Source organism: Amphiprion ocellaris, chromosome 11, assembly GCF_022539595.1.
Source record: "Amphiprion ocellaris isolate individual 3 ecotype Okinawa chromosome 11, ASM2253959v1, whole genome shotgun sequence".
In the NCBI taxonomy this organism is placed as follows: Eukaryota; Metazoa; Chordata; class Actinopteri; family Pomacentridae; genus Amphiprion; species Amphiprion ocellaris.
Genome location: NC_072776.1, coordinates 35,305,891 through 35,325,018, shown reverse-complemented (window position 1 = coordinate 35,325,018; position 19,128 = coordinate 35,305,891). Strand labels below are relative to the sequence as shown.

At 36.2% G+C, this 19,128-nt stretch overlaps 1 protein-coding gene across 2 annotated transcripts in view; it reads left to right on the top strand.

Annotated features, from left to right (window-relative positions):
- Positions 1-2,708: 2,708 nt before the first annotated feature.
- rif1 (replication timing regulatory factor 1) overlaps positions 2,709-19,128 on the top strand; it is a 37,887-nt gene continuing 21,467 nt past the window's right edge. Inside the window, exons 1-15 of one of the 2 annotated variants that reach the window (XM_035940873.2) lie at positions 2,709-2,908; positions 4,585-4,721; positions 5,775-5,853; positions 5,951-6,047; positions 6,129-6,259; positions 6,346-6,440; positions 7,203-7,392; positions 9,375-9,467; positions 11,362-11,500; positions 11,579-11,730; positions 13,202-13,316; positions 13,394-13,561; positions 15,016-15,126; positions 15,924-15,986; positions 18,268-18,371. In XM_035940873.2, coding sequence (XP_035796766.1) covers positions 4,606-4,721; positions 5,775-5,853; positions 5,951-6,047; positions 6,129-6,259; positions 6,346-6,440; positions 7,203-7,392; positions 9,375-9,467; positions 11,362-11,500; positions 11,579-11,730; positions 13,202-13,316; positions 13,394-13,561; positions 15,016-15,126; positions 15,924-15,986; positions 18,268-18,371 — 1,653 coding nt within the window. In that variant the 5' untranslated portion in view covers positions 2,709-2,908; positions 4,585-4,605. The remainder of the gene's footprint in view (positions 2,909-4,584; positions 4,722-5,774; positions 5,854-5,950; positions 6,048-6,128; positions 6,260-6,345; positions 6,441-7,202; positions 7,393-9,374; positions 9,468-11,361; positions 11,501-11,578; positions 11,731-13,201; positions 13,317-13,393; positions 13,562-15,015; positions 15,127-15,923; positions 15,987-18,267; positions 18,372-19,128) is intronic. The other variant, XM_023294019.3, reaches the window with a different exon arrangement.

Here is a 19,128-nt window from a genome sequence, read left to right as displayed (position 1 = left end):
GTGCAAGGAAGAACATTTCCACATGAAGGGAACTCAAAGGATTGGGACTAAACAGCTGCAGCTCTAAGAAAACCACTGATCAGAAAAAAGGCTTCAGTTTGCTGTGGAGCATAAAGATTGGACTCTGGATCCATGGAAGAGGGTCATGTGGTCTGATGAGTGTAATGGGATGAGCTGGAGAACCCAGGCGAATAGAGAAAAGGGTTTTATTTAACCAGACAAAAACTACAACAACACAAAAAGGGAAACTGGATTGTGGGGGAAACCAAGACCAAACTGTTCACAAATTTACAACTAACAAAACGGGGAAACTAAACCAAAACCTACTCAGGACTGACTTAAACTAGATAAGATAAGATTAGATAATCCTTTATTACTCCCCATGTCAGGGGAATTTTTCCATGTTACAGCAGCAATATACAATAAAGGCAGCAATATACAGTAAAGATAATAATTAAAATAACAATAGTATATACAATAAATACAAGAATGAAGAATGAGAAATGAATAAATAGAGTATTACTAACTATAAATAAATGACATCAGCAAAAGTGGCTTGTGGAATAAAAGTGAAAGTACAGAAAATGCCAGCAGTGCAAGGAATTGTGCAGATTTAACCAAGGTTTAGGATGATATGATAAAGTCCAGTTTATGTTAACATCAGCCAGTGATGCTGATGTTGTAAAGTCTTCTAGCAGATGGGATGAAGGACCTGCGATAGCGCTCTTTCTTGCAGGGTGGATGTCTCAGTCTGCTGCTGAAGGAGCTGCTTAAAGACCCCACAGTGTCATGCAGTGGGTGAGAGGGATTGTCCATGATGGATGTGAGCTTTGACAACATCCTCCTCTCACCCACCTCCTCTATGGAGTCCAGGGAACAGTCCAGGACAGAACCAGCCCTCCTGACCAGTCTGTTTAGTCTCTTTCTGTCCCTTTCAGTGCTCCCTGCTCCCCAGCAGACCACTGCATAGAAAATAGCAGACGCTACCACAGAGTCGTAGAATGTCCTGAGCAGAGTCCTGCACACTCCAAAGGACCTCAGTCTCCTCAGCAGGTGGAGACGACTTTGGCCCTTCTTGTACAGAACCTCTGTATTGTGTGTCCAGTCCAGTTTGTTGTTGAGGTGAACACCCAGGTATTTGTATGTGTCCACCATGTCAATGTCCAAACCCTGGATGTTCACCGGTGCAGTCCGGGGTGTCCTCCTCCTGCTGAAGTCCACGATCATCTCCTTCGTCTTACTGGCGTTGAGCTGCAGATGGTTTCGCTCACACCAGTCCACAAAGTCAGAGATGACCGTCCTGTACTTCCTCTCGTTCCCCTCAGATACCCGACAATGGCTGTATCATCGGAGAACTTCTGGAGGTGACAGCTCCCAGAGTTGTAGTGGAAGTCCGATGTGTCCAGGGTTAAGAGAAAGGAGGACAGACTGTCCTCTGTGGACCTCCATGCTGCTGACTACCACATCAGACACACAGTCCTGAAGCCTCACGTACTGTGGTCTGTTGGTTTTTCACAGATAATATTTTTTTGCAATGCCTAGCCATAAAATTACTCTGTTTTACTGCTTGAATCGTATAAAAATGTCATTATTTACAGATATTTGCCGTTATTTTTACATTTTTAAAATTTTTTTGTCAGACTTTCACAATTTTTTAATACGATTTTTTATATATTAACTTATTCTTTATAACTGCAATAGTAGTCATAACCACTGCATTTGATAATTTTATATATTTACATTAACATTGTTGCATATTTATCTCATTTTGTATCACAAATATAAATCCACACTCCAGAGTACTTCACTCATATAAATAGTTTAATATTAAATCTGCTTCTGAACAGGCAGTTTGAATATTTTATTGCAGATTTGGGTTGAATTAAATATTTATTATTTAGTGGACAGAAATGCCACAAACAGCAGCACTCATTGAATTTACTCAAATACTGCATGTAAGTTCATGTTTGAGGTACTTTAGACAGATTTTACTTTAGAATATTTTCAAGTTCTTCTACTTTCTCCTTCTGCTTTACATTTCAGAAATAAATATTTCTACTTCCCCTGCATGACATTTATTCAGAAGCTCTCTAAGATGCAGATCTGACTCAGTGGATAATTAACTGAGCTTTAAAAATTCACCACAGCTCCAGATTAAACCGTCCAACATTTGTGGCTTTTTCTAAACATCAGTGTGAAGTTTGAGCCACATTACAGATGTTTGAGTTGTTATCAGCTCCAACATAATAAATGTTCCAGTGATCCGACATCTCAGCAAAAATGAAAGATTGGATAAAAACTTATTATTGTTCTTCTTCTGTTACTTTTATTATTATCGGTCATCTTTTTCTTCTTATCTTTATTGCATTTCTTCTTTTTCTTCTCTCTCCTTTTAATATTATATTATTGTTATTATTATTGTTATTATTATTATTATTATTATTATTATTATTATTATTATTATTATTATTATTATTATTATTATTATTATTATTATTATTATTACCTTTCTTCTTATTTTTATTGTTTTTCTTTATCTTCGCGTTAATATTATTACGGTTATTTTTCTCCTTCTTCTCATTGCTATTATTATTAATAGTATCATTATTATTATTAGTGTTTCTGTTATTACTATTATTAGTATTGCGCTGCTGTTATTCCATATAAGGTAAAGTGGGCGGTCCCGATGTGTGACGTGGCGGGTCAAAGGTAATTTCGTACGTCGGCGTGGTGGTTTGGCGCCAGCAGATTTCGCGGGGTCCCAGCAGCGGAAGGAGCCGCGGATCAGAACCAGAACCGGGAGGCTCGAACCGTGACCGATCACCGGGGCTTCAGAGCCACGAAACCCGGACAGAGGAGCGAGCGGCCCGCCGGAGCGGAGCGGAGAGTCCCGGAGCTTCCCACCGAGGTGAGCAGTCGGATCTCCGGCGGAGGCAGCGGAGTTTCTCCGCTCCGACAGAACCAGAACCAGAACCGGGGGGAGGGCGTGTTTGTCGGGCCGTTAGCTGAGTGTGTGTTGCATGTTGAGAGTCCGTGTAAAGTCCCGGACAGGTGAGCGGACAGGTGAGCCGCTGTTAGCCACTGTTAGCAGCAGAACTCTGCTAGTAGCATGTAGCTGCTAACGCTGCTAGCTGCTAGTTAGCTGCAGCTGCGGCTCCGGTCCGGAGGTTCCGGGGTCCGAACAGAACCAGGCGGGTCTCCAGGGTTTAATACAGCAGCTGGGTTCACTGGCAGACTAGTTCTGGTTAAATAAAAGTTACTGAAGGTGAAATAAAACGGTGTGTTTACGTCCGGTCTAACCTCCTGGAGCTGCACATGTTCCTGCTAGCAGCCTCACAGGAACACAGAACAGATCAGTGGAGGGTAGCTCTAGTTAGGTTAGTTTAGTTTAATAATTATAGAGGACAGAGGAGGGTAGTTCAGATAGTTAGTTAGTTTATTTAATTAATTATAGAGAACAGAAGAGGGTAGTTCAGATGGTTAGGCTAGTATATTCATTATAGAGATCAATGGAGAGTAGCTCTGATTAGGTTAGTTTAGTTTATTATACAGCTCTGTTAGGACCTGCTGGTTAGTTCAGATTAATTTAGTAAATTAGTTTAGTTAAGCGTAGAACTCAGAGAGGACCTGCTAGTTAGTTTAGTTAATTAGTTTAGTTTACTATAGAGCACTGTAACCTGCTAGTTAGTTTAGTTTATTATAGAGCTCTGTAACCTGTTAGTTAATTAAGTTTATTATAGAGCTTTGTAACCTGCTAGTTAATTAAGTTTATTATAGAGCTTTGTAACCTGCTAGTTAGTTTAGTTTATTTTTTTTAGTTAGGTTCGTTTTGTTTAGATTTGTTTTGTTTATTATAGAGGTTTGTGACCTGGAGGTTAGTTTAGTTTTGATTAATTTAGTTTTGTTAGTCTTTTTAGGTTAGGTTAGTTTTGGTTAGTTTTGTTTTGGTTAGTTTAGGTTAGTTCAAGTTAGATTAGTTTAATTTTGATTAGATTAAGTTAGGTTAGTTTCGGTTAGGTTAGATTAATTTAGGTTAGTTTTGGTTGGTTTAGTTTTGGTTAGTTTAGGTTAATTTAGGTTAGATTAATTTAGGCTAGTTTAGATTAGGTTAATTTCGGTTAGTTTAGGCTAGGTTAGTTTAGTTTAGTTTTGGTTAGTTTAGTTTTTAAGTCAGTTTAGGTTAGTTGTGGATAATTTAGTTGTGGTTAGCCCGATTACTCTAAAGCCTGCATCTCCTACAAATTAAAATTACTGCACCAAGCTATTAATTTTTTAGCCTTTATAATTGGGATTTTAAAGAAAACACCAAATAATGAAGCAAAATACAGGAAAACAAGCAGAAAAAGTCATTTTAGGGCTTAAAAAAAAAAAAAAAACCTTGAGTTTCGGTGAAACCAGTTAATTTACCAACATAAAAATAGATAATGAGCTAATGAATAAATTAGATTACAGCATGTTTTCGTCCTCCTGCCTCGCTGTCATGTGTCTCCAACATGTTGTCTCTCATGTTTTTGTCCTCCTTCCTCGCTGTCATGTGTCTCCAACATGTCTCCTCTCTTTTCTCTCCTGTTTTTCCCTCTGAAGGCCTCCAGGAGGTGAGTAATAATGATGGCGACTGCAGCGCCTCCCAGCAGCTCCGGCCTCCTGCCTCTGTTGGAGTCTCTGGAGGACGTCGCTGCCGGACAGTCGGAGCAGACGGACGTTTACCTGACCATGGCCAGGTGAGTCCTCCGTCTGCTGGAGATGTTTACATGAAAATCGAAGCAACCATCTGCTGGCTCTGATAGCACCAACTACAATATACTGCACTGGTTTTTATATCTAGAAAGGAGCTAACGTCACCTTGTTAACGTTGAAAATAACATTATCTTTGGGCTAACGTAGAGACTAGCATCGTGTGACTTGGGCTAAATAATGAAACTTGATGTAGAGATTAATGTTAGCGTGTTTAAGCTAACGTAGAGGCTAGCATCATCTTACTTGCGCTAAAGAATGAAACTTAATGTAGAGATTAAAATGTTAGTGTGTTTAAGCTAACACATCAGATGACGCTAGCTGGTTAAGACTAAAGCAGAAGCTAGCATTATCTTGTTTAAGCTAACACAGCAGAGAATGCTAGCTTATTATGACTAAAGTAGCAGCTGGCATTATCTTTTAGCTAACGTAGAGGCTAGCATCATCTTACGTGAGCTAAAGAATGAATGTTCAAGGTAATGTAGAGATTAATGTTATCCTATTTAAGCTAACACATCAGATGATGTTAGCTTGTTAAGACTGAAGTAACAGCTAGCATTAGCTTGTTTATGCTAATGTGGAAGCATTTGTCATCATCTTAAGGCTAATGTATTAGCATTTAATTTTAGTGGCTATTGTTACCTTGTTAAAGTTCCTGTTGAAAATAACATAATCTAACATTATAATGATAGTTAATGTAGAGATTAACCATAAGGTAACGTAGCAGATATTAAATCAAGACTAAAATAGCAGCTAGCATTATCTTTCAGCTAACGTAGAGGCTAACAGCATCTTATTTTGCACCAATTACAACATATTGCACTGCTTTTAATGTGTATAGTATATTTTACTACACTATTTCACTGTATTACTTGTTTCTGAATGTCTTTGTCTTTTTGTTTTTCTACGGTCCCTTATTACTGAGGTCTGAAAGAAACAACATTCCAATCCCCTCTATGTCCTGTACATGTGGCAGAATTGACAATAAAGTTTACTTTGACTTTGAAAACAAAATAATAAATTTTTTTTTCCTTTTCCAGCCGGCTCAGTGGAGAGGAGGGCCGACAGTTTCTCCCTGCAGTTGAAAAGCACTTTCCTCGTTTAGCTAAAGCCATCCTGGTGAGTGTTTTTACAACGTTTAAAGGCTGCTGGAACCTCTAAATGCTCCATATTTATGTTAAAGCTCTTTATTTATCTGATGCTAATCCGTCTCCAGGCTCACATAGCCAGTCCCAATGTAGAGCTGAGCCAGGCTGCCCTACAAGCTTTAGGGTTTTGTGTTTATCATTCTCACGTCGTCTCTGGAGCTCCAGGTAAGTTTAGATTCAGACACAAAACCTGATCCGACCTTAGATTCTGTGATCCCAGTGTGATTTTTCCTCTTTGTTTTCCAGAAGTCTTAGCGGCAGAGATCCTTTCAGCACTTTGCTCTCTGGTGGTGAAGTCCAGCGATAAGAACACATGCACCAGAGCCTTATGGGTCATCTCCAAACAGAGCTTCCCTGCAGACGTCGTCGGCAAAAAAGTGAGCAGAGGATTAAATTCAGACTGAAAGCTGAACATCGGTGCTGGTTTCAGGTGTCAGTCATCATGTACTGATCTTTACCTCAGGTTTCGTTGATTCTGTCAACTCTGGAGAGCATCTGGAGCAGAGAGGATGTCCAGTCGGTGGTGATGGAGCATGAAGCCCTGAATGTGGTCATCAGGTAAAGATGTTTCATTCATGGTTATTATAGTATACATTTGGGGAAACGAGGAGTCGCATTTCTACATGAACATGAGAAATTTAACAGACGTTCAGTGTCTCTATAAAGTATTAAGCCCCTTTGGAAATTTTCCTTTTTATTGGTTTTCATCATTAAATCATAGTCAATTTAATTTGACTTCTTTGACAAGTATTTACAAAATTTACCAAACACTGCACATCACCATGAAGCATGGTGGTGGCAGCATCATGACTATAAATCATGGTGGTGGCAGCATCATGATGTGAAGCATGGTGGTGGAAGCATCATGATTATAAAGCATGGTGGTGGCAGCATCATGACTATAAAGTATGGTGGAGGCAGCATCATGATTATAAAGTATGGTGGTGGCAGCATCATGATTATAAAGCACGGTGGTGGCAGCATCATGATTATAAAACATGGTGGTGGCAGCATCATGATTATAAAACATGGTGGTGGCAGCATCATGATTATAAAACATGGTGGTGGCAGCATCATGATTATAAATCATGGTGGAGGCAGCATCATGATTATAAAACATGGTGGTGGCAGCATCATGACTATAAAGCATGGTGGTGGCAGCATCATGATTATAAAACATGGTGGTGGCAGCATCATGATTATAAAGTATGGTGGAGGCAGTATTATGATGTGGAAGGTAATCATGTTGACCATAATAACGTTAAACAGCAGTACAAGATGGATCAGTGTGTAACTCCAGTGTGTCTCTGGGGTCTCCAGGATGCTGGAGCAGGTCTCGGTCCAGATGGGGGACGGGGCGGTCCAGTGGGCCAGGCTGGTGGTCCCTCTGGTGGTCCACTCGGCCTCCAAGGTCCGCCTGAGGGCAGCAGCAGCTCTGGAGCTGGGTCTACCTCTGCTGCTGGAGAAACAGATGGAGGTGGCTGCTGTCATCGAGCCCATGATGTCCTCAGTGAGTATCTGCTGCTCACATAATGCAGTCATTGAACCTGGACGGATTTGCATGTTCCAGGTTAGAGTTTCTATGTGTCATGTACTCAGTGAAATAAATGCAATGTGACTGTTGGTCAGTATCAGTGAGAAGTATTCTAGTCCCATCATAAATAAAGAGGAGGTATTTTAATGCTAAAGTTCAGTTCACATCGTACTAGAGTACAATCATGTGTGCTCATATCACATATATATTATATATTAATATACATGGTGTTTGCAACAGAAGGGCTGAGCTAAAATATCAACTAACGTTAGTTCAGGACTAACTTAGCAGCTAATGTGTTTTTTTTTTTTAAGTAACAGCGACTAATGATATCTCGTTTAAGTGGCTAATTTGACCACCTTTAAGTTAATGTAAAGGCTAACGTTACTCTGCCTAAGCTAACATAGCACCTAGGATTATCTTGTTTAAGCTAACATAGAGGCTAGCATCATCTTACTTGGGCTAAAGAATGAATGTTCAAGTTAATGTAGAAATTAATATTATCTTGTTTAGGCTAACACAGCAGATGATGTTGGCTTGTTACGACTAAAGTAGCGGCTACTGTTAACTTGTTTAAGCTAACGTAGAGGCTAGCATCATCTTACTTGGGCTTAAAAGTGAAAGTTAATGTTGAGATTAATGTTATTGTGTTTAAGCTAACACATCAGATGATGTTAGCCTAAGACTAATGTAGCAGCTAGCATTAGTTTGTTTAAGCTAGTGTAGAGGCTAGCATCATCTTACTTGGGCTAAAAAATAAAAGTTAATGTAGAGATTAATGTTATCTTGTTTAAAGTAACACAGATGATATTAGCTTGTTAAGACTAATGTAGCAGCTAGCATTATGTTTAGGCTAATGTAGAGGCTAGCATCATCTTACTTGGGCTAAAGAATGAACGTTTAAGTTAATGTAGAGATTAATATTATCTTGTTTAAGGTAACACAACAGATAACGCTAACTTGTTAAGACTAAAGTTACAGCTCGCATTATCTTGTTTAAGCTAACGTAGAGGCTAGCATCATCTTACTTGGGCTATAAAATGAAAGTTAATGTAAAAATTAATGTTATCTTGTTTAAGCTACCACATCAGATGATGTTAGCTTGTTTAAGCTAAAGTAACAGCTAACGTTAACTTATTTAAGCTAACATAGAGGCTAACATCAGCTAGTTTAGACTAACATAGCAGCTAGCATTATCTTATTTAAGCAACCGTAGAGGCTAGTATCATCTTGTTTAAGCTAACGTAGAGGCTAGTATCATCTTTCTTAAGCTAACATAAAGGCTAGTGTCCTCTTGTTTAAGCTAACGTAGAGGCTAATATCATCTTATTTAAGCTAACTTAGAGGCTAGTATCATCTTAAGCTAACGTCGAGGCCAGTATCATCTTGTTTAAGCTAACGTAGAGGCTAGTATTATCTTGTTTAAGCTAACGTAGAGGCTAGTATCATCTTGTTTAAGCTAACGTAGAGGCTAGTATCATCTTAAGCTAACGTAGAGGCCAGTATCATTTTGTTTAAGCTAACGTAGAGGCTAGTATCATCTTAAGCTAACGTAGAGGCTAGTATCATCTTGTTTAAGCTAACGTAGAGGCTAGTATTAGCCTTTAAGCTAACGTAAAGGCTAGTATCATCTTGTTAATGTTGTAAACAGCGTCTCCTTTATGCTAACCTATCTTCTACTGAGGCCTGTAGGAGTCGAGATCAGGGCTACAACTAATTATTTTAATTCTCGTTTAATCTGTGGATTGTTTTCGTAATTAAAAATGATTGAAATTCCCAAAATGACCCAAAGATATTGAGTTTACTGTTATAAGAAACTTAAAATATTCCATGTTAAGAAGCTGCAATCAGAGAATTTATACTTTTCTTCCTTAAATAAATGCTCAAACTGACTAATTAATCGCTGCAACTTCAGGAGAATCACTGGATTTAATAAACTTCTGTATTTGTCTGCACAGAAACTGATCCCAGAACTGCAAAAACTCTTCATGTCCAAGAATGAGGCGAACGTCCTGAAGCTGTGGCCTCTGTTTGTCAAGCTGCTGGGGAAGGTACAGTGGAATATTAATAGATAAAAGGTTCTTAATTTAGATTTATTTATGGGTTTCTGTCCCAGCTGGAGCTTTAAGAACATCTGTAGCCATCAGACATTAATAACCTGCTGATAATTTTATACACAGACTCCATTTTAAACAAGGGAAGGTTTTAAAATGCAAACTAAACTTGATTTTATGTCCTGTAGTTGACTGAGTGGGTTAATGATTGTATTTATTACTGATTAATCTTTTTTCTGTAAAATGGTGAAAAATGTTCACGTCGCTTTGTAACTTTTTAGTCTAATTTTTGTCTCTTTTGTTTTGTGTCGTTTTTCTCATTTTTTGTCATTTTGTGTCTCATTTTTGTCATAATTTGTCTTGTTTAGTTGTTTTTTGTCTTTTTGTCTTGTTTGTCTCATGTTTTCGTCGTTTTGTGTTTCCTTTTTGTCTCGCTTGTGTTTTTTGTTTTATTTTTGTCACTTTGTGTTTTGCTTTATGTGTTGTTCGGTGTGTCATTTTTGTCATTTTGTGTTTCCTCTTTTGTCTCATTTGTATCATTTGTGTAATTTTTTAAACTTTTTTGTCTAATTTTTTGTCTTTTTTTTGTTTCTCGTTTTTGTGTGTTTAATTTTTGTCATTTTGTCCCATGTTTTTGTCATTCTGTTTCCTTTTTGTCTTGCTTAAGTTCTTTGTGTTATTTGTGTCATTTTGTTTCTCAATTTTCATTTTTTCTCGTTTTTGTCGTTTGTCCATTTTTTTGTTGCTTTAACTTTTTTGTCAATTTTTTTCTTTGTTTTGTCATTTGTCTCATTTTTGTAATACTTTATCATGTTTTTGTTTTTTCTTTTTTGTCCTTTGTCTAATGTTTTTGTAGTTTTGTGTTTCCTTTTTGTCTTGTTTGAGTTTTTTGTCCATTTTTTTGCCACTTTGTAACTTTTTTGTCAAATTTTTCTCTCTTTTTGTTTTGTTTCGTGTCATTTTATCTCATTTTTGTCATTTTGTGTCTCATTTTTGTAATATTTTGTCTCGTTTTTGTTGTTTTTTGTATTTTTTGTCTGACTTTTGTTGTTTGTCTCATGGTTTTTGTTGTTTTGTGTTTCCATTTTGTCTTGAATGTGTTTTTGTCTTATTTTTGTCGCTTTGTTTCTCGCCTTTGTCATTTTTTGTCACATTTTTGTAATATTTTTTCATATTTTTGTTTTTTGTCTTTTTTGTCGTTTGTCTTGTGTTTTTGTTGTTTTGTTTCTTGTTTTTGGTGTTTGTTTCCTTTTTGTCTCGTTTATGTTCTTTGTCTTATTTTTGTCATTGTGCGTTTCGCTTAATGACCCTAACCCTTTGTTTTGTGTGGTGTTTTTGTCATTTTATGGGTTTCTTTGTTTCATTTATGTTGCTTGGCCATTTTTTTTGTCACTTTCTTGTCAAATTTTTTGTCTCTTTTTTTGTTTTGTTTCGTGTCATTTGTCTCATTTTTTTGTCATTTTGCACCTCATTTCTGTAATATTTTCTCCTGTTTTTGTTGCTTTTTTGTCTTTTATTGTCATTTTGATCATAAAATAAAATCCTTTGTGGTTCAGTGTCAGGTGACGAAATGTTGTGTTCCTTTGTCGACACTGTGATCTGGAAGTTGTAATGTGGAAATGATAAACAGGCTGAATGTTGATGAAACTGAATTTATTATTCTTCATAAATTTCATGTTGTTCATGGTGTTTAGTAAAAAGATAATTCCTTAAATGTGAACATTTCTGCACTAAACCAAAGGAACCATAAGGAGTTGTGGTTATTTCTAGGTTACTATGCTGTGGTTTTACTGGTTTTACTGGAGATCAGACTGGTCTAAGATGAGTTTAACTCCCTGATCTAGATATAAAAGTGTTTACCTAAAGACTAAAACTCTAGTTGTGCTTCCAGCTGCTCCACAGAGGAGGACCTTTCATCAACTCTCTGCTGCATCTGGAGGAACTCGGCTTCCGCAGTTCTTCTCCCACCATCAAGAAGATCGCCTTCATCGCCTGGAAGAGCCTCATCGATAACTTCGCCCTGAACCCAGGTGATCCCAGCCTCCTCAGGTATGTTTTTATCTCCTGTCTCTGGTCAGACGGAGGTCCTAACGTCTCCTCTCCTGCAGACATCCTGTGCAGCTCTAAGCGTATGAAGCTCCTGATGCAGCCGCTGACGTCCATCAACGTGAGGACAGAAGCTCTGCTGCTCACCAAGGTAGAGGTCTGGTGGTACCTGGTGGTCCAGCTGGGCCAGAACCTCTCCACCAACTTCGACCAGGTTAGAACCTCAGAACCCTCTGACAGTCGAACGTTTTCACTGGATCTCTGTTGTCTTTAGGAGTCATTGAAATGTTGGAGAATTTACTGTTTCTGCTTTGGCATTAACCCTCGTGTCGTCCTGCAGGTCAAAATTGACCCATTTTAAAGTTTGAAAATGTGGAAAAAAATATATTTTCACAGTGAAACTTCTGATGTCCACATTTTCAACATTTTTAGGAAATCTCTGAACATTTTTTGGTGGAAAAAAAGAAATGCTAAAAAAATATTTCTTAAGAACATTCACATAAAAATCAACCAAAATTCAGCGAAATTTGCTGGATTTTGGTAGATTTTTATGTGAATGTTCTTAAAGAAAATATTACAAGTTTTTCTGATATATATGGAATCACTTCAGATATTTTTAGGATTTAAAAAAAAAAAATTACTCATTTTTTGAAATTATTTACAAGAATTTTCTTTCCAATTTTGAGGGTCTTTTAAAAAAAATAAAACATTAAGGAATTACTGGAATTTTCTTCCTGAAGGTTTTGCAAATTTAAAATTCAAAAATGTGGGAAAAAAAATCACTTTAAATAGTAAGATTTTTTTTTGGTAGATTTTTGCAATTTTTTTGAAAATATTTACAAGAATTGTCTTGCCAAATTTGGGATTTTTTTTTTTTTAATTAAACTTTTAAGGGAAACTTAAGGAATTATTGGAATTTTCTTCCTGAAGGTTTTACAAATTTAAAGTTGGAAAATGTGGAAAAAATATATTTTCATAGTGAAACTTCTGATGCCCACATTTTCAACATTTTTGGGAATTCTTTGAACATTTTTTGGTGGAAAAAAAGAAATGTTAAATTTTTCTTACGAACATTCACAAAAAAAATTATGTGAATGTTCTTAAAGAAAATAGAAGTTTTACTGATATATGTGGAATCACTTTAGATATTTTTGGGATTTTTTTGGAAGATATTTACTCATTTTTTGAAAATATTTACGAGAATTTTCTTGCCAAATTTAGGGGATTTTTAAAAAAAAAAAAAAATCAAACTTTTAAGGGAAATTTTTAAGGATTTATTGGAATTTTCTTCCTAAAGGGTTTGCAAATTTTCAGAAATTGGGGGAATTTTTTTGCTGAATTTTTGGATTTTTTTCAGACAAGGAATCAGTATTTTTTGGTGCCTGTAAATGAGGACAACAGGAGGGTTGAATATGCGCTAATTTGCTTTATTATCCAACAGAAAGAATAGTAAAATAAATGGTTTATATGTGTTTTCCACTAATCTTTTTAAACTGTTCATTTTGATGAAGATGTCAACACATTTTTAGGGAGATTTTTCACAAAAAAGGAGAAATAACTTTCTTTAAAAGACATTTGTTGTGAAATTCCAGGTGTTTTTTTTTTTTTTTTTTTTATATTGATAATTGCTGTTTTAACATGTAAAATGAGGAGAGTGCTACTGATCAGTGTCTGTCTCCCTCCAGGTTTCGGTTCCTCTCCTCCAGACCACCATCGGGTCCGACTCGTCCTCCGTCCCCGGGACTCTGTCTCGACCCGTGGCCCAGAACGGAGCCGCTACACCTGTCGGGAACAAGACAGGTAGACTCACACACCTGCACCACAGCCAGCAGAATACACACCAGGGGAGAGTTTGATGTGTTTCCGTCCGTCTCCAGGCTTCAACAGTCCGGCCAACTCGTCTCGGATGAGCCTGAACTCCAACGTCCAGGTTCCCTCCTGCTTCCCCTCCATCCAGCTGCTGGGGCTGGAGATGCTGCTCCACTACTTCCTGGGTCCAGATGTTGTTGCTGCTGCAGCGAAGAACAAACTCCTGCTGAGTCTGGGTGGGTCTGAGCTGAGAACAGGAGGAGTTTAATGCCAATATACCAAGTACAGGAAGTCCTCGGTTTACGACGTCATCGACCTACAGTGTTTTGTTACGTGGAACTAGTTGACGAGTGGAGCGGATGAATACGTCGTCACGCGGAACTATGAGACGGCTTTGTTTCCAATTCAATTTTATATCGCAGTGATACAGAAATCTTTAACAAATCTCCACATTTGTCCAAAATTAGTAGAAATTTATCCAGAACTTGCTCAAAAAAAATCCTCTTTTCCTGTTCACAGTCTGTCCAAAATGAGTTAAACATCTAGGATGGCTCAGAAGGGTTCCAGAAATGACTAAAAACAATAAAAACATATCCAGAATGACTCAAATCTGACCTCATAAAATAAATATGTTCTCTAAATGTGAAAATTTGTCAAAAATGACCTGAAATATGTGCAAAATGACTAGAAATGACTCAGATTAGTCCAGAACTTACTGAAAAAATCCTCCTTAACTGATCAAACTCTGTCCAACATGAGTTAACCCTCCTGTTGTCTTAATTTAGTCACCAAAAAATATTGTTTCCTTGTCTGAAAAAAATACAAAAATTGAGCCAAAAAATCCCCCAAATTTCAGAAAATGTCCAAAACCTTCAGGAAGAAAATTCCAATAATTCCTTATAAGTTTCCCTTAAAAATTTGATTAAAAAAAAAATCCCCCAAAATAGTTCATGAAAATCCTTGTAAATATTTTCAAAAAATCATAAAAATCTTCCAAAAAATCATAAAAATATCTAAAGTGATTCCATTTATATCAGTAAAACTTCTAATATTTTCTTTGAGAACATTCACATAAAAATCAACCAAAATCCAGTGAAATTTGCTGGATTTTGGTTGATTTTTATGTGAATGTTCGTAAGAAAAATTTAACATTTCCTTTTTCCACCAAAAAATGTTCAAAGATTTCCCAAAAATGTTGAAAATGTGGACATCAGAAGTTTCACTGTGAAATTATATATATATTCCAACTTTAAATTCGCAAAACCTTCAGGAAGAAAATTCCAATAATTCCTTAAAAGTTTCCCTTAAAAGTTTTATTTATTAATAAAAAAAAATCCCCCAAATTTGGCAAGAAAATTCTTTTAAATATTTTCAAAAAATGAGTCAAAATCTTCCAAAAAAATCCTAAAAATATTTATTTTTCACTGCATTGTGTAAACAAGGCCTTAATGTGTCTTTGTTGTTTTGTATTTATTTATTTTAGTTTCTGCTGCCGTTCCACGTGTTGTTATTGTAAATTTAGTACAGAGACATCAGCTAGCTGCTGATAGCGCCCCCTGCTGCTGGACTGAGTCTGCTACAGACTGAATCATGAAGTGAAAACTAAACCTCCTCCTTCCAGTCTTGTGTGTAGAGCTTAGCGTGTTCCCTGTATGTATAACACGTGTGTTACATGTGTGTTTTCTTCCAGAACCCCTGAACCACCCGCTGCTGTCCGGAGTTTCCTCCTTCACCAAACATGCTGCTGTTCTGATCTCCAGCATCACAGATGGATTCAGCAGCGTGGGAAAAGATGCTCCAGGTGAAATAAACCCGTCTCCTCCTGGTATTTGGCAGGTTGTCTTCGTTGTTTGCAGAGTTTAATTTTACAGTTTGATGAGGAGATCCAGATGAGCGCAAATACTCAGATAAATACTCTGTTCTGGATCATTAGTTTTTAATTCTGAAAACAGACTTTAGAGCTTTAAAACTTCTCTGTTTGGAGAAAGAGGTTTAAATTAAAGCTGCTGATTCAAACTGTGTTTCCATGAACCCAGAATTAAAACAACACAGGAAGTTTGTTTTCTTTACCAGACTGCTGCTGTTTAAATACATGAGAACTGTGGTTTTATTCACATGGAACTACTTTAGCTTAATTCAGTCAGAACAAACCCTGGTTCTAATGAAGATGGTTGTGTAAAATGTAAATAAAAACAGAATACAGTGATTTGCAAATCTTTTTTGAATACACAACACAGATATTTATTGTTAAAACTGATATACTTCATTGTTTTTTGGCAAATATTCACTCATTTTGAATGACCCAGATTTTATGGAATGTGTTGCAGGCATCAGAGTCATAATAGGTGATCATTCATGATAGAATATAGGCTAATTTAGCATTAGCATCATATCTTTAGCTGCTATGTTAGCCTCTGTGTTTATTTCAATATCTGTGTTTGACGGCTGTAGCTCAAAGTCTGACTTTAACTAAAACTTGTTGATCTAAATATGCTCATTCATAAACGTCTTTCCTTATCCCTGAAAACACTTAAACCTTGGTTCATAGTAAAATAACTGATGATTAATCACATTTATTCCGTCTCTTGTGTCCTACAGAGTCTCTTCTGGCTGTTATCTGGACTAGTCTGGTCCTGTTTGTGAACTTAACCATAGAGTCTGGTGAGTACATCAAAACACCTTCTTTCAGTCTTTTTAAAACTATTTAAAATACTTCTGATTCTATACTATTTGTATAATTTTAAAAAAATGGCTTGTAATGTGTTCAAAATGACTCAAAAATCATCCAGAATTACAGAGACTCGTCCAAAACGTCATTAACCCTCTGTTGTACTCATCTACGGGCACCAAAAAATACTGTTTCCTTGTCTGAAAAAAATCCAAAAATTCAGCTAAAAAAATCCCCAAATTTCTGAAAATTTGCAAAATCTTCACGAAGAAAATTAAAAGTTTCCTTTAAAAGTTTTATTTTTTTTAAAAAATCCCCCAAATTTGGCAAGAATATTCTTGTAAATATTTTCAAAAAATGAGTAAAAATCTTCAAAAAAATTCTAAAAATATCTAAAGTGATTCCATATATATCAGTAAAACTTGTAATGTTTTATTTAGGAAGATTCCCATAAAAATCAATCAAAATCCAGCAAAATTCGCTGGATTTTGGTTGATTTTATGTGAATCTTCTTAAGAAACATTTTTAACATTTCTTTTTTTCCACCAAAAAATGTTCAAAGATTTCACAAAAATGTTGAAAATGTGGACATCAGAAGTTTCACTGTAAAAATACATTTTTTTCCACATTTTCAAACTTTAAAACGAGTCAATTTTGACCTGCAGGACGACATGAGGTTTAAAAAGTCCAGAATGTCTTTAAAATTGTCCAAAATGACTTCACAGTTTCTCAAAATGTCTTGAAATGTGTCTAAAATTACAGAAAACTGTCCAAGATGACTTTGAAATTGCCCAAATTGTCTAATATTATTGTCTGAAATTGCATGCAACTGGTCTAAAATGAGAGTTAAAGTCAAATGTAGTGAATCTCACATAAGAACTCTATATTTTAGTCTTTCAGAAACTATTTATAATATTTCTGCTATTATATTGTTTGTATAATTTTAAAAATGACTTGTAATATCTTCAAAATGACTCAAAAATCATCCAGAATTGTGGAAACTCGTCCAGAACATCTTTAAAAATTCCAGAATGTCTTAAAAATGATCCAAAAGCACTTCACAGTTGCTCAAAATGTCTTGAAATGTGTCCAAAAGGACTCAAGTATCATAAAAAATGACAGAAGCCTGGTAAAAATCACTATATCGTCCAAAATAATGTTAAATTTGTACACAATGAACACATGAACAGCTGTTTGCGATGAAACGTCTGTGTCTACGGCTTTTTGTACTCATTTTTAGGTAATAATATTTATACATTTTATTTGTAATGCACTTCTTTTAGCCACTATCTCAAAGTGCTACATTAAAGATATAAAAGGAGAAAAACAAAACAAGCAGGTAAAATTAAAAATAAAATAAAACAAAATAAATCAACAAATAAATATAAAATTCAAATAAAAAATTCAAATTTCAGGCACATGTTTAGTGTTGTTTTATTGCTATTTATCTTTATTGTATATTTATTGCTGTTTTGTTTTGAAGTTCTTTTGTTTTTCCACTGTGGAGAACTTTGGTCACTCTTGGGGCTGTTATAAAGGACTATATGAATGAACTTTGATTGATTGATTGGTTGATTGATTGATTGATTGATTGATTGATTGATTGACTGGTTGATTGACTGATTGGTTGATTGATTGGTTGATTGATTGATTGACTGGTTGATTGATTGATTGACTGGTTGATTGATTGATTGACTGATTAATTGACTGATTGGTTGATTGACTGGTTTGTTGACTGGTTGATTGATTGATTGACTGATTGATTGACTGATTGATTGACTGACTGACTGATTGATTAACTGGTTGGTTGATTGATTGATTGACTGATTGGTTGATTGACTGATTGGTTGATTTATTGATTGACTGGTTGATTGATTGATTGATTGATTGATTGATTGATTGATTGATTGATTGATTGATTGATTGATTGATTGATTGATTGATTGATTGATTGATTGATTATTGTGGCTGCTGCTCGTCATGGTCGGCTCCTCCAGTCATGGGTTCGGCCTCGTAGCTCCACATAGATCAGTGGGTCTGGGTCTGGACTAGAACCAGAGGGGGACCAGCAGAACCTGGTCCTCCTTTTCATCCTGACCCAGCATCATCTTCATCAGTTTAAGTCTGAGCGTTTGGATCCTGAAGGTCTGGACGCTGTGAAAGTAGAGCTCACTGAGGGTTTATTCCCGATGATGACGTAAAGCTAACAAAATAAAAGTTAAAAGATGTTTTCCTGCCCCTTTTTGGATCTAATCTGGGTTCTGGTTCTGTCAGGAGGCAGTAAGAAGGACCGGCAGGGCTGTGAGGTTCTCACTCTGATGCTTCAGGCTCTGCAGAACATCGTCGCCTCAGAAGCCCTGCCTGCAGACAGAGTCCTGGTGAGGAAACAGGAAATGGCACTTAGCTGCTATGTTAGCCGCTACGTTAACTTAAAGATTAATACGTTAGCCTAAATGACTCGATATTCACCTGTACGCTTGATTAAATGAAATGTTTTCTGTTGTTTTGTTAGCTAATACAAATAATGCATTAGCCCAAACAAGCGCTTAAAGAAGATAATGTTAACCGCTATGTTAGCTTCAACAAAGCGTCTACACTGTCTTAAATGTTTATTCGTTCGCATAAGCAAGAGGGCATTGGCTAACAATATACGTTTAGCTGGTATGTTAGCCTCTATGTTAACGTACACATTAATACATTAGCCTAAATGAGATGTTAGCCTGTATGTTTTATTAAATGAGATAATGTTATCTGGCATGTTTGTCTTAACAAGATGTTAATTACTAGATTAGCATAAAGAAGGTTGCATTACCCTGTACATAAACAGAAATATTAAATGTATTAGAATGTTAGCTTCAACAAGAGCTTAAAGAAGATAATGTTGGTTTAAACAAAGCCTCTACATTATCTTAAATGTTAATGTTAGCTTAAACAAGCTGCTATGTTAGCTTAAACAAGCTGCTATGTTAGCTTAAACAATCTACATTACCTTATATCTTAATGTTAGCTTAAACAAGCCACTATGTTAGCTTAAACAATCTACAGTACCTTAAATCTTAATGTTAGCTTAAACAAGCTGCTATGGTAGCTTAAACTAACAAGTACCTTAAACATTAGCATAAACCAGAGGGTGTT